The sequence below is a fragment of the Schistosoma haematobium genome, chromosome 1, assembly GCF_000699445.3.
Source record: "Schistosoma haematobium chromosome 1, whole genome shotgun sequence".
Taxonomy (NCBI): Eukaryota; Metazoa; Platyhelminthes; class Trematoda; order Strigeidida; family Schistosomatidae; genus Schistosoma; species Schistosoma haematobium.
This window is the reverse complement of record NC_067196.1, coordinates 73,933,157-73,957,778: the sequence shown is the minus strand read 5'-3', so window position 1 is coordinate 73,957,778 and position 24,622 is coordinate 73,933,157. Positions and strand designations below refer to the sequence as shown.

At 36.8% G+C, this 24,622-nt stretch overlaps 1 protein-coding gene across 1 annotated transcript; it reads right to left on the bottom strand.

The window, feature by feature from the left end:
- Positions 1–2,131: 2,131 nt before the first annotated feature.
- On the bottom strand, positions 2,132–23,753 carry GCY-31_3 (Soluble guanylate cyclase gcy-31). The gene is made up of 7 exons (XM_051209661.1): positions 23,412–23,753; positions 23,192–23,370; positions 17,340–17,660; positions 15,605–15,759; positions 11,114–11,369; positions 4,683–8,555; positions 2,132–2,603 (listed from the first exon to the last, which is right to left on the bottom strand). The coding sequence occupies exons 1-6, from the start codon at positions 23,623–23,625 to the stop codon at positions 8,208–8,210; spliced, it is 1,473 nt and encodes a 490-aa protein (XP_051075121.1). The 5' UTR covers positions 23,626–23,753; the 3' UTR covers positions 2,132–2,603; positions 4,683–8,207.
- Between the last annotated feature and the right edge of the window lie 869 nt (positions 23,754–24,622).

The window sequence follows — 24,622 nt, the reverse complement described above, 5'->3', positions numbered from 1 at the left end:
AGTCTGATATGATTCTCTCGGTTAATAGAAGCTGATTCCTGAAGCATTGGCAATCTGGCACAAGTGGGGCCTTTAAACACTTTTAATATATATCAGTTGCATTATGAACAATTTTCACATCATAATACATTAACTCAATTCTTCAGTTGGTCGTTCGTCTCTATGTTTAGCTTATACAATGGTAATAGGCATTTAGTGGGTAGGGCTGCTTAACTGACTGACCACAAGATTATCCGATGGGTACTACATAATATAAACGAGTGCGCATGCAGTCTCCAGTGTTCACGGAATTTGTCACCGGTCTGGTGATCAACATTCTCATGAGTGGACTTACAGATATAACTTCGCGTGTAGCTGATATAGCTTCAGATCACCACCTGATTGTGGCCAAAGAAGCACTGGACAGCTGGGAAAACAGCATTACAAAGGTTCAATACAGCCTTCCTTCGACATACTGACAAATTCAAAATAACTCTCAGCAACAAGTTAAAAGATCTACTCAACGAAGAGGAGACCACTATTAAGGACAACTGGAGAGGGATCAACGCGTCAGAAGGTTGTGGGCCGCAAGAAGCATCATCATATAGAATGAATCTTTATCGAAACCTTGGACAGGACTCAAGAAAGAGGAAGAAGAATATAATTAACAGCAGTCGGACAAGAACAGAAAGGGTCAAGGCACAGACTGAATACGCAGGAGCGAACAAGAGAGTGAAGATCGTTAGAGCTGACAAGCAGAAATACTAAATTGTTTACATTACGCGAGTTATTATAACTCACTTCTTCCTAGAATAAACTACAAAATGCATCAAGACTTTATAAATTCTATTTTTCTAAGCATAAGGATAACTACAAACAAATTATTAATCTCCAAGTTTTGTTTCCGCTGAAGATAAAACAAGTGATGAGCGAATTCCGATTTTTTAAAGATGACGTAAACAGAGAGTTCTCTGGATTCTAAGAAATGTGACCATGTTATAATTATGAGCGTTAGAATGAGTCAACTTCAATTTAGAAAATTTATTGGGTTAAGTTAATTAAAATGGTAAAAGTGTAAAATACTAATGTACTAGTCAAAAACATCTGGTCAATTCAAAGATGCACGGTTAGTAGTAGTATACGGTGGTGTATTTATAAAATGCAATCCTGTATATCACGAATTTACTAAATATTAAAAAACATATTTGAGAATTCAATGACTTGTCCTACTTGTCATCTTAGTATACATCACAACGACGTATACTGGACTTATATATTTACTTTTAATTATACATAAAAGTGGGATTCACTTGTCAAGACCACCTTTATATATCTGGCTTTGAATTGTGGAGATAGACTTAATAAACCTATTTTGTAAATAGTTTTTGATATCTTTTGCATTTATTTTACCAGTTCTCACAATCTGTACATTTATCATTAATCGATTGCACTTGTTGTTTAAGTATATGACCTTGAATACTTATATCCTTCTTTCCGTCTTTGAATCCCACATAGCATGACATTGTTAACTGCTCATAATCAAATCAACTTATTAACGAACTGAGTCATCCGTACAACAACTTATCTATGTCATTGTATCTTTATTATTGTTGCGAATGTATGAACATGTATGCTTGAGTATTGCTTACTGCCTACGCATTTATTCATGCTGCTAGCCTTACTACTAACCGCTCAATTGATTCGATGATTCATTCATTTCACTATGTATATTTATGTCCATGTTATTCATGTTCATTGCTCTCTCTCATTGAAGTTTAATCGCTTACTCGCACTCATGTTCGCTGAATCATTCGCTTGCCTATCGGCACAACTCTTTCATACTTGTTTAACGCACCTGTAATTTTTGTATGTGTGTGTGTGGTCCCATAATAAACATAATCAACACTTCGTATTCGCCTTCTGATTGATATACCGTTGGGGCGTTATCTAGTGACGGTTATCAAGACGAACTGTATACGAAGTTTAAGGATTATATGAAACACCGACCACCACAGAATCTCTTGAAGTTAGGATTTGGAGTTAAGGTCAAGGTTGACTTGAATGCTAAAAACAATCTACACTGGAAAAAACCTGGGGAATTGATACTCTACAGTCTTTACCTCATGCTCGTACGAAATACTTCCCATATCATTTTAGACGTTCTGAACACTAAATAATTGTATCTCTACTTCAATATTTACGTGACATTAGATATTAGACATTCAGTTTTGACTCAAGCGCAAAAATTCAAGTCTTTATCTCGGTACTGATTGGTTCATCCATGTATGGTACAATAAATACTTTTACAGAACAAGTAATTGAACCTAACTATTTTCAACTTTCAGAGTAAATATCGCTATTGTTCAATTTAGTTTCAATATACAATACAATAAAAACGTACTTAGCGTAATAGTTAACAAAAATGGAGTGCATATACGTGGTTGAGGTTCACATGTATAATAATCTGATATATTTTTAGGGTAGACGTTTGTTTTAATTTTGCTCCTAAATTCTTCCACAACTTCATCCGGTCCACGTCGATATGATTTATATGTTCTGGATTTCCGGTGTCGCATATATAAATTACGTGCATGTTGAAATTTAGCATCAAAATTTGCCGATTTCTACATTTTAGGGAAGATATAAAAAAGTTGAAGAGTTTAGTGCAAGGCTTTTTCTATAAATGATATTAGCTAGTAAAAACAATAGACAATAAATGATTTCATATATCGATATATAATTTACAGAAAACGTAAACGTTTCCAAAAAGATATTCGTACAGTAACACCTTGGAATGCCAAAATATTATTCGGTTGTGGGTTATATTGTGATAAATAAAATAGATAAAACCAACAAAAAAGAATAAACACATATTTTGAAGAAACAAGGAGATATACCTTTATAGAACAGATGGACTGAGAAAGTCATTATCGAACTCCGTGTGAGCTAGTGAAAGATAAATTTGAAGTTACGTAACATAATTGTCCAACCTACTGATTTTAACAAACCAAAAGTTGATTGATCACTGAGTAGTGGCTAGATCCTATCGATTAGATTAGACAAAGACGACATTGGTTGATACTTAATGGATCTGTGTACCTTATTACTATGGGAGGTTAGCTGTGATTAGTATAGCTCAGCGACAACGTCCTAGATTATGAAACTAAATAAAGTGGGTCCGAATTCACCAGGGAGCATCAGTCTCCTCAAGATTGTATGTATCACTTACTGAAAACAGCCAACTCTCACGACACTTATGTCCAGGACCTTCGTGATTATTAACCCCAACTACATAACAAATCAAATATTTTGTTAAGTGTCACATTTCTTTACATAGCAAATACTTCATGACATGGCAGTATTTTGATTTGAAAATGTGTTGCAAATAGGAAGAAAAACATTTCTTAGTGTTCAGATTGACTAGATTGTATTACCAACCGATATAAACACTTTAAAACAATATGTGTACATCGATACTACATCCTACACACAAACAGAACAGTTTATCATTCGTAACTCCTTGTCATTAGTGAAACAAACCCATTCTAAATTATCTCTCTATATGAATTACTTTACCTGTAAATTTCCCAGACTCTGGAATAATCTACCACAATCTATCCGTAAGATAAAATCACTCCCATCCTTTGTTCGCTGCTCCTCTGAAAGTGCACTAAATGTTCTAGCACCTGTAAGTGTATCTTATTTCACAAGTGAAATCATAGGAACTTTAAATGTTTAACCATTCTTGTTCCTGAATTCACTAAGTAAAACCATCTACTTACTGTTACTTTATGTTAACACCGTCTCTGGTAACCCTAGCTAATTTGAAAAAATCTTTAGATCAGAAAATAACCTGACATATGTATTATGGTAGACCTAACTAACCTATCGTAATAATTATTGCCGTTTTTGTTGCGTGCTCTCCGCTTCTACTTTATTTCCTATAGTTACAGATGGTTATAATCAATCCGTTATGGTGCAGAAAATGACCTGAAATGTACCGTCCATACATCAACAGTATGTCCACCTAAGAATTGAAAGTTCCCGGTCGATGCATTTCACTGATGTAATACATGTCATAAATGTACCTAAACAATTTTTGAACTAGTAAACTTAAGACATTATTATACCACATGTTTGTTCTCTGCATTTAATGTTACCATTTATATCAAGCTCAACATGCCTGTAAACTGGCATGAATTCTGTTATATATATGATCTTCAGTTCACTAATTCTCAATTAAAAACTGATTTAAAGTATTCAACAACAAAATGAACGCAAACCTAACAAAATTTATACACAAGATAAACTAATCGAAGCCTAATTGGAAATTTCATTGAGCTGACTGAAATATAGATACGGTGAATTTCATTTGGATAAAGCAGAAAGTTGGCAAGTGTGAGATAAATACCACCGATGGTAATGGACGATAGTTGTGTAATATCGTGGATTGATCGTGGTTATAAATGTAAACCACTGGATTTCAACCGAATGACTTGAAGGTTGAGCACTCATAGTAAGGCTGCAAGACCTTGAGGTTCGACCACTCGGTGGGTGTGCTACTGAGGAGTCCCACGACGGGACGAAACGGTCCTTTAGTGATTGCTTAGCAAAATTAATTGTGATTTGAAAATTAAAATCCAACAACTTTCGTAACACCCTATTGTGAGGAAAGGAAGTAACTTTCAATCTCTAAGACTTACATCGATTTTATCTGTTTGGACCAAGCAATTACTTGCTAAATATCGATCATACTGTGATCGAGTTTCCTGATCACGAAGTAATTCATAGGCAGCCGTGACTAATTGAAATTCTTCCCTCCTCAATTTCTCCGGATTAGTATGAAGTAATCGGTCTGGATGTAAGCATTTCGACAAATCATAATAAGCAGATTTAATTTCGCTAAAAGTTGCAGATTGTTTTACACCTAATATATCATAAGCATTATATTTCTCCAATGGAAAATTGGATAGTGAATTGCATTGACATAATCGAAGAAATACAGGACGTAATAATATGTGGCAGTTGAATGATAAAATTTTGACGATAATTGCAGTGTTGAAAATTATATAAACATAGATATAACTGTCTTAAAAACAACTTTTATCATACAAAGTTGTTAATCACCTCTTTATCTAGAAATATTAAAAAGATTAAACCAAAATTACAATTCCAAATATAACCATGAAGTGTTAGTAAGCGACATCACCAAACACAGTAATATGATACTAGGAAACATGAATAAAATCCATACTCATCTAGTATATTCTATGACTTATTTTTTTAGCAATAACTACGTATACTTACTTACCAAGTAGGATTTTTATGCAAACTGTTTCATATCAGTTTATTTGTGATCTATTAATACTAACCGCATAGCCAAACCAAGCAAAGTAGAAGGGAACAAACAGAAATAAAATTCTCTCGAATCGTTCACAAGCCTAAAACCCTTCAGATCTCGGATAGTTAAAATAAGTGCTGAGAATAGCTGGGTATGAATCACAAAGATAGTAAAAATATACGATGCCACTGGAAATATAAAACAAACTCAATGGCTTGGATGTTGATAATCGTTAATTTAAGCTCTAGTTTATACAACCAAAAAATAACTGGCAATTTTATAGTACTTTCAGCAGTTGTAATGAAATTTGAGTTGAGGAGGACTGTGAACTTCTATTTAACAAACCCATTCAATCAACGTCAATATAAAAATAAAGACCCATTTGTGTAAATAACTTGTTCACTATGTGATTAAGCAATAACAGAGTCGTTGATCAACTGTGAGAACCAATAGTATTTACTTTAACATTTTAAACAGAGGTGACTGTGAAGGTAGATGAAAACAACTAATTGGGCGGTCAGACTAATTTTCTATTTTAGGGGCACTTCAAAATCATATCGCTTTAGCTTCTCTTACAAACGCTGAGTGTGAACGAAATATCTTTAAACTGTTAGGGATGCAGAGGAATGTACCAATAATTATCATGTTAAGTCTAATGGTGTCCCTGAACTTTAAATGGACATTCCCTATTGGTCAATATTTGTTTCACTTGTTAAATATTGTACAAATGTTGTTTTCTATTTTATGGTACGATGTGGTTTGTCTGATTGGTATATAAACAGAGTATGTCTGAAATATAATGACTCATATCTCAGAGGCTGTGACTTGTGTTCTGGACTCAACTGGCTGGGCTAGACAGGGAAGCAGGACTTTAGGCCGTTTGTGCGTGTTTTACGTGTCACTGATTCGATCTATAATACACTGCTCTCTAATCTTTTCAGTCAAGGACACAACAATTGGCACGGGGTAAAAATCGACCCAAGTTCAAGTCACAACACAAACAAAGAAATGAGATTGTTTTCAAAGGTAATAATGGCAATAGCTAACACTTAAATTGTAGCTATTTTTGTCTCTTTCTAACAAATACCAGGAAATCAAATATTCATTAATCCTATACATGTTATTAGGTGACTTATTTTAATGAACACATTTGCTAATAAGCAACTGACGCGAGTCTGTTAAAATTCCCAGTTTCTAAATTTTTTGGAAACCTTTAGTTTTAGACCATCAGTACGAATTTGTCAAAGGATTATCCTAGAGCAATGCTTTCCTCCCTGAACAAAATATATATGCAATTGGTCTCTTAGTTTCAACTTGCTAGAATTTTGATACTACTTGAGTGGAGATAAAATGTGAGGCCAAATTTAAGTGATAAGAAGCTACAGTATCCTCTATACAACCCGCAACTACCAAAGGTTTCTTGGAAACAAATAAGTGTTGTATGACCTTATAGGTTATTTAGAAGTCATGTTCCTAGAGAGAAAGAGGTCAGTATGCAGTAACTCCTACTGTTTAAGAAACTCGATGAAAAGATAGGGGCGCTTCGGGAGAAGAATAGACCACACGGCGTGGGAAGTCCCATGCGCTTACACATGCTTACTCAAACATCAATACCTGAGATGGTGGACGGTGGCGCGATTTCGCGTATTGACTGAAGTTAGACATTAACACCGTTGGATGCCAGCCCAGTAGTCTAGAGGTTGGGTGCCCGCGCGCGAGATACAGAGTCCTGGGTTCGAGTCCCGCGAGCAGGATCGTGGATGCACACTGCTGAGGAGTCCCTTACTAGGACGAAACGACTGTCCAGTGCTTGCAGGTTTTCCATGGTGGTCTAGCTTTAATCGACTCATGAATTCAAATATTAAATAACAAAAATATGTTTATTATTAATCGTTTCTGTTATAAATTTAAAAGTACATATGAATAAATTTTGATAGTCGAGGTATATTTAGCATCAAAATAGTTGAAGATAAATCCGAATTATAAGAAATGACTGGATAAATAGGCGGCCAATTTTCGTTAGAAGTTAGTTATGGGTGGTATAGATGAAAATATCCAAATATTGATTTGTTAACTAACAGTCGCAATGGATAAACATGACAAACAATATACTTTAACTAGGTAAACGTATCTTACTTTTTAGTTTGACTTCCGGAAACTAAATATTCTATAAAAATAAACCCAATCATACTGAATGTCATATTGCTCAATTTCCTACTCTTCTCCTTCTTGTAAAGATAGCAGTCATTCTCTCAGAAATGTGAACCAATAGCTTAATGAGTACTTGATTTTCAACAACAAGGTCAGAAACTCAAATCCTAGTAGTCCATCTACTTCATGAATTTGTTGGTGTAGTAATCAAGAGACATTATTATAATCCCAATTCCTAGTTGACAGATTTATTTAATAGATACATTTTGTGTATTAAATAAACAATGTGAAAAATAACTAATTATTAAGAGTATTGTTACATGAATCTACTGGATTTAAATTCAATGTAAAGAATAAGAGCATCAATAAATGAAGTAAATGAAGCTAATAAAACAAATCAAGCTAACTACAAAACAGAACATAAGTAAAACATATTTTGCCAATGTATTTTTATTATACAAAATTGTAATGCGAATAATACAATACAGACTGAACTATCAAACATACAATTCTTGAATAATAGTTATGTAATACAGAAGGGTAGAATTACAGTATATATATATATATATATATATATATATATATATATATATATATATATATATATATATATATATATATATATATATCCAGCTGTACGATCGTATATATATAAACATTTTTTTGTTAAAGTGCTAGTTCCGTGAGGAAATGTATACATATTTACAATAAATAATATATGAACAATGAGCAAATATTAACCAAATGATTTGCCAATCACAACAGTATGATCAACACCACATACTACATCTTTAGATTTAATTGAAAGAAGTAATGGAACTGGGTAGGTTTGATTAACAGAATTACTTGTAATTTGTTTACCTAAGCCTAGACAATATAAACCACCACGTGGAGCACCCCAGGCCCATAATAAACCATCATTACTTTGGGCAATAAAATGATGTAGACCAGCAGCAACATAATTAATACAAGATTCACTATTTACGATAGCTGGTATAAATAAACCAGGTGGAATCAATGTTGGACGAGGTGAACAAGTAACCTTTGGACCTAATCCAATACATCCAAAGCCCCAAACGAATACCTTGATTAGATATAAATACATATAAGAAATAAAATGTTTGAAGTACAATGCATTATGTTTTTTAGTGATAGGAGCATAATTTTCAAAAAAATAGTATTAAACAAGATATGGAAATTTATGGAGACTTGCTCAACTTGAAGACAGTTCTAATAATGAACAGATATGTCATTAGTTGGCGAATAACTGAAAACCAAGCAGTGGCGAAAAGTTATTTCTTTCGATTGGACTAATCTCCCAAAACCCGCTTTAGTAATAATACTGTCTATATGTTTGTTAGAGAAACCAGTTTTGTGGATAACTCTCGAAGATCTAGTGATAAAGCTTCATCATTGTGGATCAGTCACGTTCAAAATGATATATCAAATAAACTATGGTTTTACCGTAAACCTATAATCAATCACATTATTTCTCATATAAAATATTTCGTAGATATACGCAAACAAGAGACAGGAAGGAGATCAAGATCATAAATACAAAGAATTCAATCTAAACCAAGTTGGAAATGTATAAGCCTCCATGAACGATAATCCTTCACAAAAATGGGGGGGGTTGAATACGTAAACAAATGAAAATGAGAAACTTGAAACCCATTCTCCAGTGAATCAGAACATATATTTCTAATATATATGTATCGAGAAATTAGTTTATGGTATTTTGATATATTTCTGAATTGTAAACTATTTAAAACAATAACTGTTACCGTTCGTAAATTCAAGTAAACTAATCGAGTTTGAATGATACAGAAAAGAGTGAAGTACTTTTCTAGTCTTCCTGACTTTCTGACTGGTAGTTTGGGACTCTATGTAGGTAATACACTATTTCGGGATATACAGAAAATGTTATTGGTAAATTTATTGTATTCAGTGGGAAAGAGAAGAAATGCATAACAGAATATAGTTGAGAATGTAAAGAATTAGCTTCAAAATCAATGATTTGTAGCTATTGTGTAAGCAATAACATCTGAAGCTTCTGAAGTCGGTTTCTATATGGTCGTGAGTGAGCACTGTCAAATCTAGGAACTAGAGCGAAACAACTGTCTAGTGATTCCTTCTCTAGTCAACGTAATTTCGTGATGTGAATTGTTTTTAAAGATATCTCTTACAATTTTAAACAACGTTTATGGGGTTGTAGGCAAGGATATGAGAAAAGGAACTCAGTAGTCTAATCAACGCAATGGTATTAACAAAGCGTAGAAGTCAATAGAGCCATAGTCATTTTTAAGAAATTATAAATTACATGGCACTGGATCCTAAGTTCATGTTATCTCCCGTTTTAATTAATATCTTTTTATCGGTGATAAAAAGATAAGTACATATGCATGGTAAAATGTTCATATTTTAACACCACAATAAAGGTACTAGACTAATTTACCACCAACTCAGCATTTCATTGAAAATCTATCGAGCTACTGGGCTGATTCTAATATAGGTTACTTGGCTATGAAACACACTGCATGACAACTAATGAAACAACCTGGTTACTTAAAACAAGTGAAGGACTTTAACCGGCGACTTATTACTTAAAAGGTAGGCGCTTTATAACCACTAAACCATCGCTCAACACTAACTGGTCAGTCCCCTTGTATTACAAACAAGTGGCACTTTTCAATGACCACCATCACTTACATTGAGGTTGTAGGTACATCATATTTGAGACTTATCATGTTGAGATTTTCAATGGAGCTGTGTATCAGAAACCATCAGATCTAGTCATTATATTAATGGACAATGATAACCATCCAGTCCAACGATAATAGAACTAATGATACACTCGTAATATCCCAAGTATAGATATTAGTTTGAAGACAGCCCTTTTAGTAAGGTACAGCTCTGACTATTCTATACTTAGTGTTATAGACCTCTCTTCTTACGGTTATGACCCCAGCTATTCCTATTGCTTAGTATTCTCGGACACCGATTCACTCGACAAGTCCCCAAATCAGAACACGGTTGAACAGGAAAGAGATTATATTCCAAATAACAAGGTTAGATGGAAGTAAGAAGCCAGTAAGAAGCACAATAGAGAAAACGTCAGTATATTTATAGTTTTACATGAGAAGATTCTAGAGTATTCTCCAACTATCGACTGGTGCTGATTGGATAAGAATTAGCCAATCAGCGTGCACCAAAGCAATCGTGCATTGAGCATGCTTTAATCCAGTCCCGCCAACACTTAGTCAGTCAGCACTTAAGTTAAAATCAAGCATTGACTTTTCCAACCAACTAGCGCTACTGAACGAATTGAGGATAGGCTAGAAAATTTCTATGCAAACTTGAATGTTTCTAAGAGTGGGTCTTTTTAAGTTTATTGGAACAAACTATTATCCCTTCTCAATTCTTGTTCTGATTCAAAAAAGTTCAGAGAAGTATACAGGTCAAGGAATACTAAGTTGTAAAAGAATATAATAAGCTTCATTTTCTAGATTGTTTCCTTATTAATTATCTTATATCAAAATGATCAAATATTCTACAATTAATGATATCAATATAATTTGAAATGAAAAACCAAATTAAATTAAAATACAATTTTTAATTAACCTATAAAATAATTAAATTTACCTGTCCAATTTTATTAACAATACAACACATAGAACCGGCACAAGCAATTGATTGTACTTCACCTACATGAACATTATCCGAAGATAAATTAGATTCTACTGGTACAATACAATGATCTAAATTTAAGTGAACAGGTTCTGAAACTTGTACATCTTGATCTAATGGCCATATTTGACCGTATTCATTATTACCCCAAGCAAATAATTTATTGGATTCAGTAAGAGCAAGAACAGTATCACCGCGAGACGATAGCAAACTTTTTTTTTAAAAAAAAGAACAATTCAAAACAATTGTTACTGTTAACTCGGTATAAAAATGTCAGAAATGTTAACTGTTAAACAACGAATTACAATTTTCTATAATTATCAGTAATATCAATCATAGAATTTCGGACAGGATTAACTAGAATGTAAGAGATACCAGCAAATGAAATAAAATTGAAATAATAATAAAATAATTAGGAGTCAAATATGAATAATTAGAAGATTTAAAGCTCAATAAGTCCGAGAGATTTCAATAAGAATAGAATTAGATCCAAAAAGATCCTTATAACTTGTAAAGTGAAACAGTATAACCACTTAATAAAAGATACAATTTTATCTGATGTCAATGTTTAAAAAATGGTTGGTTGGATGGCTTAAAATATTTTTCCCTCTGAAGTATACTACGTTACGCTAGATTGATATTTGAACAGTAAACAATGCAGAGAATAGATCACGTTATATCAGATACACAACTCACAACCAAAAGTAGAGAACTAGAATAACGAAAGATATTAATTTACTCCACACCGTTCCAAGTAGTCAATCTCAGTGAGTTCAGATCAGAAATCAATAAGAGGAAAGGAAAATACATATTTGAGTCAGTAAGTTGGTTACATGTTTGTCCACACTCAATGGCCAATTGCGTTTTACTCTCACTACAACACATTAAAAAGAATCAACAAAAGGGTCTCAGTAAATTACCAGACTAGTGGCTAGCTTGTACTACAAAACAAATCACAGCAATGAACTTGAATTTATTCAGTAAACATGAGATTATAGAGTTTTCAAGGTTTTTTCTCATGATTTCATCTAAAGCTGTTCTTCTATAAAATGATTTGCTCATAATTATGGCACGAGCTTTTGCATTACGTTCTGAATCAAAATGTATGCATGAGGACTAATGACATTATCCATCCGCCCGAACCGAAGTAGATGGAACAGAATTTGAACTTACAACCACTTGGTTGGAAGCTGAATTATATTTATTTATTTATTTGAACACATAAATATTGGTACAAGGGGGCACCAGATATATATGCGCCACACAAAACAATGAAAATGGGAAGAGAAAAAGAATGTAAGGTGGGTATAAGAAAAAAAGAGAATAATGACCACAGATTAGTGTATGGTTGTGCAATAATAATAATAATAATAATAATAATAATAATAATAATAATAATAATGGAGGGAACGGAAAAGTACAATCAGAAGAAATCTTTCAGTTAAGGAAGAAACAACCACGTTTTATGAAGAAAGTAAAAGAAGGTTACAGCACGATCGCCACTGGCTTCTATTCTGAGCCATATCTGATAAAGTCCCTAGCCACTGTGTTACACCATCTCTCAGACCCCAGCCAGGGAGTCGTGAAGGACCAACACAGGCCAGTCCTTTGCAGCTTTCTTTCATACCACGACATGTCGTACACTGACCACCTCTCCGCTTTTTCCAATCAGTCCCAGAGTCGGCAAATAATGCACGACGTGGAATTCTCTGGGACGACATTCGTAGAACATGGCCGAACCACCGAAGTCGGTGTTTCAAGATGGTGACACCAATTGAACTATCGTCTCTGCACCCGAACACACGATGTTGAACCTCTGCATTACTAACATAGTGTTGCCACTGGATGTCAGCAATCCTTCGAAGACAACGATGATCGAACACAGAGAGTCGTCTAACATCCTCAACTCGGAGAGACCAGGTTTCACAAGCATAGAGCAAAACTGCTCTCACCGACGCGTTGTAGATCCGACCTTTTACAGACAGACCGAGATCACGAAGGCGCCAAAGATGGCCCAGATTGGCATAAGCCGCTCTGGTTTTCACTGTACGTGCATTGATCTCATCACTCACGCCACCACCAGCACTTATGCAGCTACCTAGATACACGAACTTGGTGGGATTGGGCAACCCTGCCTAACCTCACTGCTCGAATGGAACAATGGAGAGGGGTGGTTGTATGCCCTCACTCTGCCTGAGGTGTTTGTATATAGGGCTTTTAGGATGTTAATAAACTTCTCAGGCACACCCTTCTTCAATAGATAATCCAAGAGAACAGTCTTGTCCAACGAATCGAAGGCAGCCCTGATGTCAAGAAACACTACAATTGTTGGCTTTTGATAAGTATGAAGGTGTTCTAAGATTTGGCGGAGGGTGAAGATATGATCAATACATCCTCGACTGGAACGAAACCCAGCCTGCTCCTCGCGAGTCAATCTTTCTCGAGTTTTGAACCCACGAAGTATGATGGAAGCCAATAGCTTGGACGCAATCGGAAGTAGACTTATCCCCCGATAGTTGTTACAGGAACGACGTGAACCCTTTTTAAAGATAGGGACAACTATCGACTCATTCCATGACGTTGGTACACACTCTAGTTCCCAAACCTTTGTAAACAACGTCGTCAATTCCTTAGTCAAAAAGTCACCACAATCTTTAAAAAGAGCCGGAGGTAAGTCATCTGGGCCAGGTGATTTGTAACGCTTCAAGAGTTGGAGTTCCTTGCGGACTTCCGCCTCATTTGGTGGATCAGTCGTCACCGGCCATGGAGGGCAGGACAGTCTGACCGATGTCGCCGGAGCAGCAGGCCAGTTGAACTGCCCTTCAAAGAATTCTGCCCATCGTCTAAGACGCCGATTGATGTTAGTGATTGGCATTCCGTCACCCTCACAGATTGTTTCGCTCACACCAGACTTCTTGGCGCCAGTGGCTTGGATGAGTTGAAAGAGCTTCCGGTAGTTACCAGATGCAGCTGTTGCTTCCAGCTCATTGGCACGCTCCGACCACCAGGCTTTTCGGTCCTTAAGCAAGCTTTGCCCAATTTCCTTACGTAACAGCCTTCGTTTGTGGTCAAACTCACGGTCACCTGGGCTTCGATGAGTTGTAAGGAGCCTGAAGAAACTCAGTGCTTATAAGCGGTACGTTTCGCGAAGCCGCAAGCGGCCTTACTCGCCATTTTCATGGCGTCATGAAGTTGCAACCAATGCTCAACTATACTTTTCGGTGGAATGGTAGCTAGCCTAGAGGCTAGCTCGATTCGATACTTATTTGCAACAGAAGTTGCAACCAACTTGCTAACATCAATCCTTTCATGATGATCACTTCGTTGGCCACTGAAAAGTAAGGTAAGATTGGCGTAGACCAGGGCATGATCAGAGTCCAGATAGGTACTCCAAAAGGAGTGGCAGTCTTCTACACAACCACGCCAGCGGTAGCTGATCGCGATGCGATCAATCCGAGTCCAGGCTTGAGATGCAGAGGGAGGACTCCAGGTGGAACTTCGGCGACGACTGTGCCGAAAGTTAGTGCTAGTCAGAAACAGGTTGTGGTCTATGCACAGTTGCAGTAGACGGTCCCCGTCCCCGTTATCTGTTCTGCGACCAACAAGTCCCCATCGGTCACCTAAACAACTCTCTTCTGTGCCTAGACGCCCGACCTGAGCATTGAAGTCTCCGCCTAGTACTACAATATCTGTCGAACGCATTTTCTAGAGCAGACCAGTTAACTGGTGGTAGAATTCATCCTTGATTGCATCCGGGCTGCAATCTGGTGGGGCATAGGCGGAGATGACGAGAAGACATCGTTTCTCACGCCGATTTCTTCTCACTTTGATGGAACTTTCTAATCTAACAGCACATAACCGACTGTTAATGGGGATCCAATCGATTAGTGCTGCCTCAGCTTTGGCGCTCAGTGCGACAAGGCGAGCAAGACCATACGAAGATGCCACAGGGTCCCCGGATAAACGCACGTAAAACAAGCCTTTTGAAGCGACAGATAGGTCTTTGCAAATGTTTTAAAGTTCTCGAGAAGAGGCCGATTACATTAGTAATGCTCATAATAATTATGTACCGTCTAAATAACCTTGAGATATAAAAAACTGCTGTTTATTATACAGGCTGACAGATGCCTATTTCAAGGTATTACTGAACATGGGTTCAAGTATGTCATCGTGCCGGATGTACAAAACTTATAATATATTTTGATGTGTTTAGCACGAAGAAACCCCGTACCTCTTGATTATGATCAGTAAACTGTAAGCACACCCTTGCTTACATGGCCGTGATGTCATATGGGGTAAAAAATAATGTATGGACAATGAATTGATGAGAAATATTTTGTTCACAGTCTATGAACAAGTACGATATAAAGTGCTCTATGAAGCCTAAAATTTATGGATTTTGAATATAAACACCGGGTTAAACTGAACAAAGTTTTAAGAGCTTACCAAACACGTTCATTTACCAATGAACCTTTTACAGCAGAAAATCGATCAACCACATTATAATGACCTAAACCAGTCTGACCATCTGATCCAAGTCCACAGGAATAAACAACACCGTCTGAGCTGAGTAACAAGGTATGGTCTTGACCGCAAACTAACTATGAAAAACAGCAAAGTAAAATATGACGACCTTAGTAAGTAATTTTCCGGTGCTAGGTTAATTGCAACGTAGACAGTGATCATGAAAATATGGTAAGGAAAACATTTTGTTCCCTGAGTTGGATGGTTTGGTCGTGGGGCTTTTATCGTTATTCTGAACGACATCAACAACGCAGACTTCAGGTAGAAGTGAAGTGTTCGAATTTCTCCACATATAGTTCACAGCTTGTCCTATAGACCTCGATCTTGATGATGTCGTTCAGAATAACGATGAAAGCTCCACAACCAAACTATCCAGCTCAGGGAACAAAACTCCACCAAAATCATCCACGTGACCTACAAATCTTCTCCACCATAGGAAAAACATTGTTGGGTAGTTTTCTATTTATCGTGAATGCAACTGTTTGGTAGTTAACTAAAAGACCAAAGTTTAATATGTACTTCATATGAAATGTTAGCATAAAAATCTACAATTGTGAAGTAGTCATTTACCCGTAATTCTCTTTTAGTAGCCCGTTGATCTGACTCCATTTAGATCGTACGAATGTTCGTTATCACCTATCCTCGTATACAATTATCGACTTAAATCACGTTAGTCAATAACGGAAATTAGATAAGTCAATTAACGAGAATGGCCTTTGAATACATATATTTTGTATGTAAAGTGAACGTGATAGAACAAAGCAAAACGACACGCAGGGGAAATAACTGGTAAGCCAACTCATTTTTAGCCAGGTGTTACTCAATATTTATAGGCAGACAAAGTAAACTACAGACATGTGATGAGACATGGGATATGTAGTGTGCACACATATACGCTCATATAAAAACAGTCAAGACTGATAAGCGAATAATTAACAGGGTCAAAATATGACTCAAGTAGAATGAATAGATTGGTTTGTCCAAAAACTAGAATAAGATATATTATGGGCTTGAAATAATGACTGACACTACACTCTCTACTTCTCATTTGACATGAGGTTTTGTTTTATACACATCTTGGAGACTCAACCAAAGTATCGTTTTAAACAAGTTTATTTAGGACACACATTGAGGAAAGCGCCCAAATGCGTCACAAGGCAAGCCCTCACATGAAATCCTCAAGGCCAAGGTGAAGGTGGTAGACCAAAGAATAAATTACGCCGAGAAATGGAGAAAGACATGGGAAAAAAAAACAAAAATCGGATAGAACTGGAAAGGAAGGCCCAGGACAGAGTGGGTTGGAAAATACTGGTCGGCGGCCTATGCTCCATTGGGAGTAACAGGCGTAAGTAATTTAGTGCTAAACAAATCTGAAGAGCTATACTGGAGTATCATCTTTATACAAGTTTTGGCTGACTGCATTAATTAAAGGCAAACTAAAGAGTGAAATAGGATGTATAGAACGACTAATTCAGTAAGCTAACAGTAAAAATAAGCATTATGACAGACGAAAACTGATTATTGTCAAAACTACTAAAACTGACTGCAAAGTCGAAACTATGAACAGAAATAAATGGAGACTAAGGTTAGCCAAATATGACCTAATAATTACATACAAATTCAAAGTGCAAACTAACTTATAAATTCCTCAACATACTTGTTTGATAGATTTTATTTCTGGTGGCAAGACTATTTTTGTTATAACTTCCACATCACGATCGTACTTTTCGCCAGGAATTATTTCTCTTCCACACTGCCCAAAAACATTGTTACCCAGGCTGAAAACAAGAGGAGGTGTATCACTATTCGACTCTTTCAAATTTTCATAGGATATAATAGTATGTGCTCGACCACATGCCACATGAGAAGGACGATATATTTGTTTTTGCGTATTATCAAGACAGATAGCAATTCTCACAAGTTCAGGAACAACATTTACTGAGTTGCCTGTAGGAAGTTTGGTTTTTAATCCAACCGACTAAAATGAAAGGAAAATTCTTTAAATAATACTAAATCTTTACCATAGCCTGAAGTCAGTCAATATAATAATACTCGTCTCTAGGTGTGAATCGAAACCCGTCGACCATGATTTAATAGTAAAAGTTCCCGTTTGATTTTTAGGTTTTATCAGCTTCACGCAACGTAATAAAAGTGTTTCCTCCGTTTCGAAGTGACATAAATACTTGGGAAAGCATACAAAATTGAGCCACAAGTCAGCTTGTGACCCTAAGTTTAAAATCTTACAAAGAATGTATGAAAACACTAAATCTATATCCCCTAGAATGTAAACAACTTAGGGGAAATCTGATGACTTCTATATCATAAACACTCCCAGACATCATGTGCAGCACTTAAGTTGATTGCTAACATTGACCATGGAGGGAAGACCCGTGAGCTGGATTTCTAACGTACCGGGTTGGGATGTATCCATCTATCTCACTCCAGAATTAGTCGTTTTAGAACTTACTACCTCACTCAAGAAACTTCGTCAGAATCTTTGAGGCGAAAGCTTAATAATTTCTGAAAGACTTAATGTGAGGTTTTACATAGTCTGACATAACAACCCCCCACAAAATAGACTCGACGACGAACGCAAATAGACCATATCACCATCGGGGATTGTTACAGAAGCTCAATGGAAGACTGACGTTCATTCTAGAGCACGTCCGCAGACTATGGTCATACTTTTTGAGAGCGAGTTTATTTGAGTTAAAGTGGACACAGTAGAGGAACAGCAGAAATATTCCCTATAGCTTAGCCTAACGACGAGAAAGTCAAAACTATATTACAGGAACAACTAAAATAATTAATCATCAAAGTTGTGTTCACCTCAAGGTAGGTTGGTATAATATTTAAGCAGATTTAATGTTTGTCTTCTGCGTTGCGTAACTGACTGATACCGATTTACTGAGTATTTCTGCTTGTTTTCATATAACTAGGTCTTTACCTGGAGGTATCAATAATCAACTGATGCTAGACCCGAAAGATCGTGAAGCCAAAGCTTTTTTTATTATAACTATGATCAACTGAAGTGGAAGTAATGAAACTCACTAATTACATTTAAGTCTTACACCAAACTTCATGTCTTACTTAGTCTGTAAATGTCAACTTCATTAAACGAGTGCACAAAAATTGATAGATGGAACTTTTTGAAAATCTAGCTTTTAAGTTACAGCTCTATTAGCGTACATTAATCTAAACATGAATACTATAACGTCTTTAGCAAATGTCGTAGACGATAATTAATCCACAATCCGTTCTCTAAAATGATGACTCACTACATTGTAACCCGATGAAACTCTAATTAGGGATGCTATAAACAGAATCTTGGTCGATGGTTTGAGTGCTCACTAACAATGAAATTATAATTATTAGGGCATGATTCAAGTGAGTGGTTATTTATCTTTAGTAATAAAGTGCTCCTTACAATCACTGAACAAATCAAAGTGATTTTACCAAATAGCTCAATCTTTTAGTAGTTTTAGGGAAAAACCTAAAAATATCAGTAAAACTCCGAGAAGATTGATTTGGAGTCAATAAATGTAAAATGCCAATAGACAGTGTGGCTTAATCTCAGTGAATTAGTCATACACAACGTAGAACCTCGTACATATACGCATCGGTTCAACTTGCCACACTATATTAGTATAATGTGACGAAAATGTCAAAAATCAAAGAGTAAACACAGACAATATGTTTCGGGAAATAATGAATTCGCGGGACCAAAAGGCATGAGGTGATTTTGGAACTCCACCTATCTTGTGATAGTAAATGTGGACAATGAAAATTCCCATACTAACAGTAATCCTGTGCTCACTAGTGACCAACTTCTGAATGGAATTCAAAGTTCAAATGATAAGCCATGCGGTTCAACCATGTCGAGTACAAGACAGTTATCCACAACTGGCAATGAAAGATGATCGTACGATATTGTGATATGATCGAAATTAGATGTTCATCGTTAGGTTCTGGTTGTGATTAAGAGGTTAGGCGCTCGTGCGGTAAGTCGAATGTCCCGGGTTTGAAACCCTATGAAGTTTGTGGGGGGGTTCTGTTGAAGAATCTCATACTAGGATGAAACAGCCATCCACTGCTTCCTGATTTTCAGTGACGGTCAAACTTAGAGTGGTTTGTGGAAACCTAATAATCTTGTCAGTCAGTCAGTTACAACGTAGGACCAGGCATATATGCGTCGATCCAAGTTGCCATACCTTATTAGCACAACAAGATGGTTACTAAATTCACATAACTAGTTACTTCAATGACAGTAATATATAAAAGATTATGTATGAGGATATAATACAGGGAGAAAGAATTAGTTCGTAGAAAGAAAGGTATAAAGTGATTTTAATCTCTTAGTTTAAGGAAAGACGAAGAGTGTATACACCAATGCCACTGCGATCGGTTCTGAGCCATGTCACTCAGAGTCTCCAACCATTGGTTACAATAGTCGCGCGTATCCCGACTAAGTAGTCTCCATCTACCAACATGGCTCAAACTACAAGTTAGTGACTTCAAGCACTGATGCCACGTTTTGGTTTGGCCGCCCCTAAATCTCTTCCATCCGTTTCCAACACTAGTCACCATTGCGCGTCGTGGTAATCGGTGTTCAGGCATACGTCGTGACACGTGGTCGAACCATCTTAGTCGATGAAGATTTACAGCCTCATCGACTGATTTACCATCATTCCCTAATACTTCGTGTCAAACCTCACTTCCCAGCAGATGCGAGCAATATTTCTAAGGCGCCTGTGGCCAAATACTAGTAGCTTACAAGTATCTTCTACACTTAATGGCTACATTTCACAGCCATAAAGTAAAACAGAACGAACTGCCGCGTAGTATACTCATCCCTTAATTGGTAGACGCATATCTCGCCTTCGCCATAGGTCACGTAAGTTGGCAAAAGTCAAACGAGCTTTTCGAATCCGTGCAGTGATTTCGTCAGATACCAATGCATTTGGGCTAATCAGACTTCCAAGATAAGTGAAGTTGTCAACGCGTTCGACTATTTCACTCCCCAACCTTAGTTCAGGTGTTTACGCAGGCCAGTCCTGAAGCAACAACTTGCATTTAGAGAGAGAGAAGAGCAACCCAAACATCCTGGCATTGTTGCTCAGTGCTACCGAAAAACTGCATTTTATCAGCGTCTTCACCAAACAGGACAATGTCATCTGCGTATTCTAAGTCGATAAATGGACCTCCTGATAGGAAATCAATGCCCAAAAATTCAGTGGACGAAGACGTTGTTTCCAGCAGCAGGTCTATGATGAAGCTGAACGAAAATGGAGATGGTGTACAGCCTTGAAGGATGTCACTTGAAGCTGCAAAAGCAAATGACAGTTCTCCATAAGCTCTGACTCGACTAGTAGTGTTCGAGTAAAGAGCCTCTACAAAGTTTATGTACTTCTGAGGTACGCCGCTATTCAATGACAGACAATGCCCGAAAACCTCTCGGTCTAGAGTCAAGAAAGACCACTATTATTGGACTCCGATAAGCATGCCTATGTTCTAGAACCTAACGAATGGAGAATATGTGGTCGATGAATCCACGACCAAGTCTGAAGCCAACCTGATTTTCTCGTGTTGGTAGTTCACGAATCTTTGTTAGGCGCCCGATAATTGTTGGGGCTAGTATTTTAGATGCTATGTTAGTCAAACTAATCCCTTTATGGTTATCACAGGGTGATTTTGGTCCTCTCTTATATATTGGGACATTCAGTGATTGTGACCAGTCAAATGGGATTACGTCCAACTCCCAGATCTTAGCTAAAATATTAGTCAACCTAATCGCTAAAACTGGACCACCATACTTAGAGACCTCTGGAGCCAATCCATCTGGACCAGCCACTCTTCCTCGTTTCAGATTAGTTATAGCCTTTCGAAACCCAGCCAAGGTCGAGGGGTCTAATAATCTTGTAGCAACCGCGTTCTAATTTCCGGACAGGTTAATCATTCACTTTTTTCTGGTTATTTTGTATACCGATTCTCCTGAACAGTGTTTAAAAGATATGAGCCAAATTCTTAAGTCAATGGTATAATTTCAATATGATTGGTTATTTCGTACTTACAATTTATTGTGAACTTTAACCAGTGCATACATATATGTATATGCTTGTTTGATGATCTCTCGTTGGATTCAGACACTATATTTCGGTTTAGACATTTTTTACACACACGTACGGTGATTTATACTTATATACTTAAATTTCATTCATTAACCCATTCTATTTTCCTGATCGCTTTGCTTGAGGACAAGCTTGTTTGGAATATAACACAGCTAACAAAACTTTGCACTGCCGCTTATTTATTATTATACCAGAAGCAAACGTTACCACTGTGTTCAAGTCAACAAATCATACGTTGGTAACAAGGATCGAGCACGACACTTACAATCTCTACAAACCTATGCTAGCAAAATGCATTGTGATGCTTCCAAAACCAGCTCAATAATATGGAGTACCCACATGCATCATAAATATTATGTAGAAAGGCGACATATTAAAAATTAATGGAGAACAATCATTCGAAGAAAATAATTAGATAGAAATGTGCAAATTATTGGTTATTTACAAATTCGTACACCCGGCTTTGAATCAAACGTAATATACATGGATACTAAAAAGGATGACATATTACCTACATCACTTAGCTGAACGCTTATTTATATCCATGAATTAGGTAGAAATGGGTATATGCTCAAGTACAACTCAGCCAGTTGATAAACCTGTGAAGAGCTGCCAGAAAATTCCGATAAACTTCCGAAACGAAATTTCGGTATACAACTAAAATGGTTACTCAACATGAATAACTGTATTTTCGAACAGACTGGCTACTAAAAAATGAGTTTTAAAAGCCCTTTACGGTGAGAAAGTGATAGGAAAGTGTAGGCCAAAATGTCCATCTGCTCTACGTAGTGTGGATTAGGTTAATCCCCCCATACTACGGATATTATAACCCATAAATACACATAAAAGAACTGAGAAGTGAATAGAAATGAATGTCTACTTCGCTTTTTCTGGTGTTCAGGCGCACTATTTTCGCAAGGCTCTTCTCTTTTCTTGAAGTGCCAAATGCATTTCTTCCATATGTTGGACGAGAATAATTTACTAACGTTAAGAAGCAAATGGGAATAAACTAAAAAGTCATCGTTCTTAAAAGGCACTTAACAGTCAGAGCAGAATGATAAATAAATAGCGTTAATCCGATGAATAGTAGATAAAGACTGCAAAGATTCACAATGTGCCTCAACAAAGATGATTCACGGAAAAGTAATGTGCATCTAAGCTGTGACTACTGGTCATAATCAGACACTATGCTCTTGAGTGACATTTTCAGTCGATTAAGAAAAAAAGAACTAATAAGATCATAGTGACTAAATATAATGCTGTTCGTTGGCGAATAGTCATCACTGGACGCTTAATAGTTTGCCAGTTCATCATATTTCGTTTAGGCTCTAAAAGCCTGATTTTTCACTTATGGAATCATGGATATTGCAAAATAGACAACCTGTGATCCTAATTGGCCATCACTGTTGATCCCACAGCCGTAGACGCCAAAATCCCCATGACTGCCTCCACATATATATGTTGTGAAGCCATATCCACAAGCAGCTTTTAACGGAACACCTAAAGACGACGAACATTCCAAAGGCGTAGGCCGTGATACACCTCCAACACCAGGTTTACCTAATTACAATATCAGAAAGATTAACATAACAAGTACAAACCATGAAGACCAAGATATTTCTCATTACCGAGAGCTCCAGTTGCTGAGAAACCAAAAACGTAAACTTGCTTTGACTTCAAGGATTCCCTTGAATGGATATCATAAACTACAGAGTCTCTGCTTCTTTGTCGATGAAGTGATTTCTTAGATCCATGGGCCACACTCAGGGTCCAGAAAGAATTCTTCGAAACTACCGCGAGCAAAGGTCGAGTCATTTATACTTCGAGCCTCAAAATGTACCAGGTAGAAGTAGAGAACTGCTCGTTTAGATCTTTATTTGCGTAATAGGAAATTATTCTTGGTTACAGAATGGTATAATTCTTTCTATATTGTATTAATTTTGATACGTATTACTCATATCTGAAATTTTAAATATGTACTTGTTCAATTTCTCCGTGTGCACCAGAATTGTATGAGTATGTTTCACACAACTCCATCAACTATTAGTTCTCTTTGTTCGACTTTTGGGCTTAGTTCGCTTGTTTTAGACCGTTATAACAAGCCAATTTATACTTCACCTTCTTGGTCGTTCTGATTTACGTATCCGGTGGTGACCGTTGTCTGCTTTCAGACGCCATTATATGTTGTGGACACAAAGTTTTCGTAGCAGATAATGTGATCAGAAATTGTGAGTCATGTGAACCTTCAAACTGGAGGGACTACTGGAAACTGGACTCCAGTAGTATCTAAAGTCGAAAAAGATTTAGGAGTCCTGGTGCCCTACGATTTAAAGTCTTACGCTAACTCTGACAGAAATGCCTTCCGAGCAAACCTTGCACTGGTAACATTGAAGCGCATTTTTGGCCAGGTTGACAGAAGAACTTTCCATGTAACCTTCAATAGTTTTATCCGTCCCCATTTAGAGGACGGAAACGTAGTATTACCTCTCTCACTCCAAAAGGACAAGGACACTCTGGAGCGTATCCAACGGTGAGCCACGAAATCAGTTCGAGGACTCAAATTTAAACCTTGTGAAGAGCGACTTCAATCACCTAACCTTTACCCATTAGAGTATAGACGTCTTAGAGGTGACATTCTAATGGCTTACAGTATCCTTAACACTTCTGGACATCCTCTCAAACACCTACTTAAGCTTAGTTCCAACACTAACCTAAGGGGTAACACCCAAAAACCGGAGACACAACACAGCAGAACGGACTGTAGACACACTTTCTACTCCTTGAGAGTTGTCAAATGCTGGAATTCGCTGCC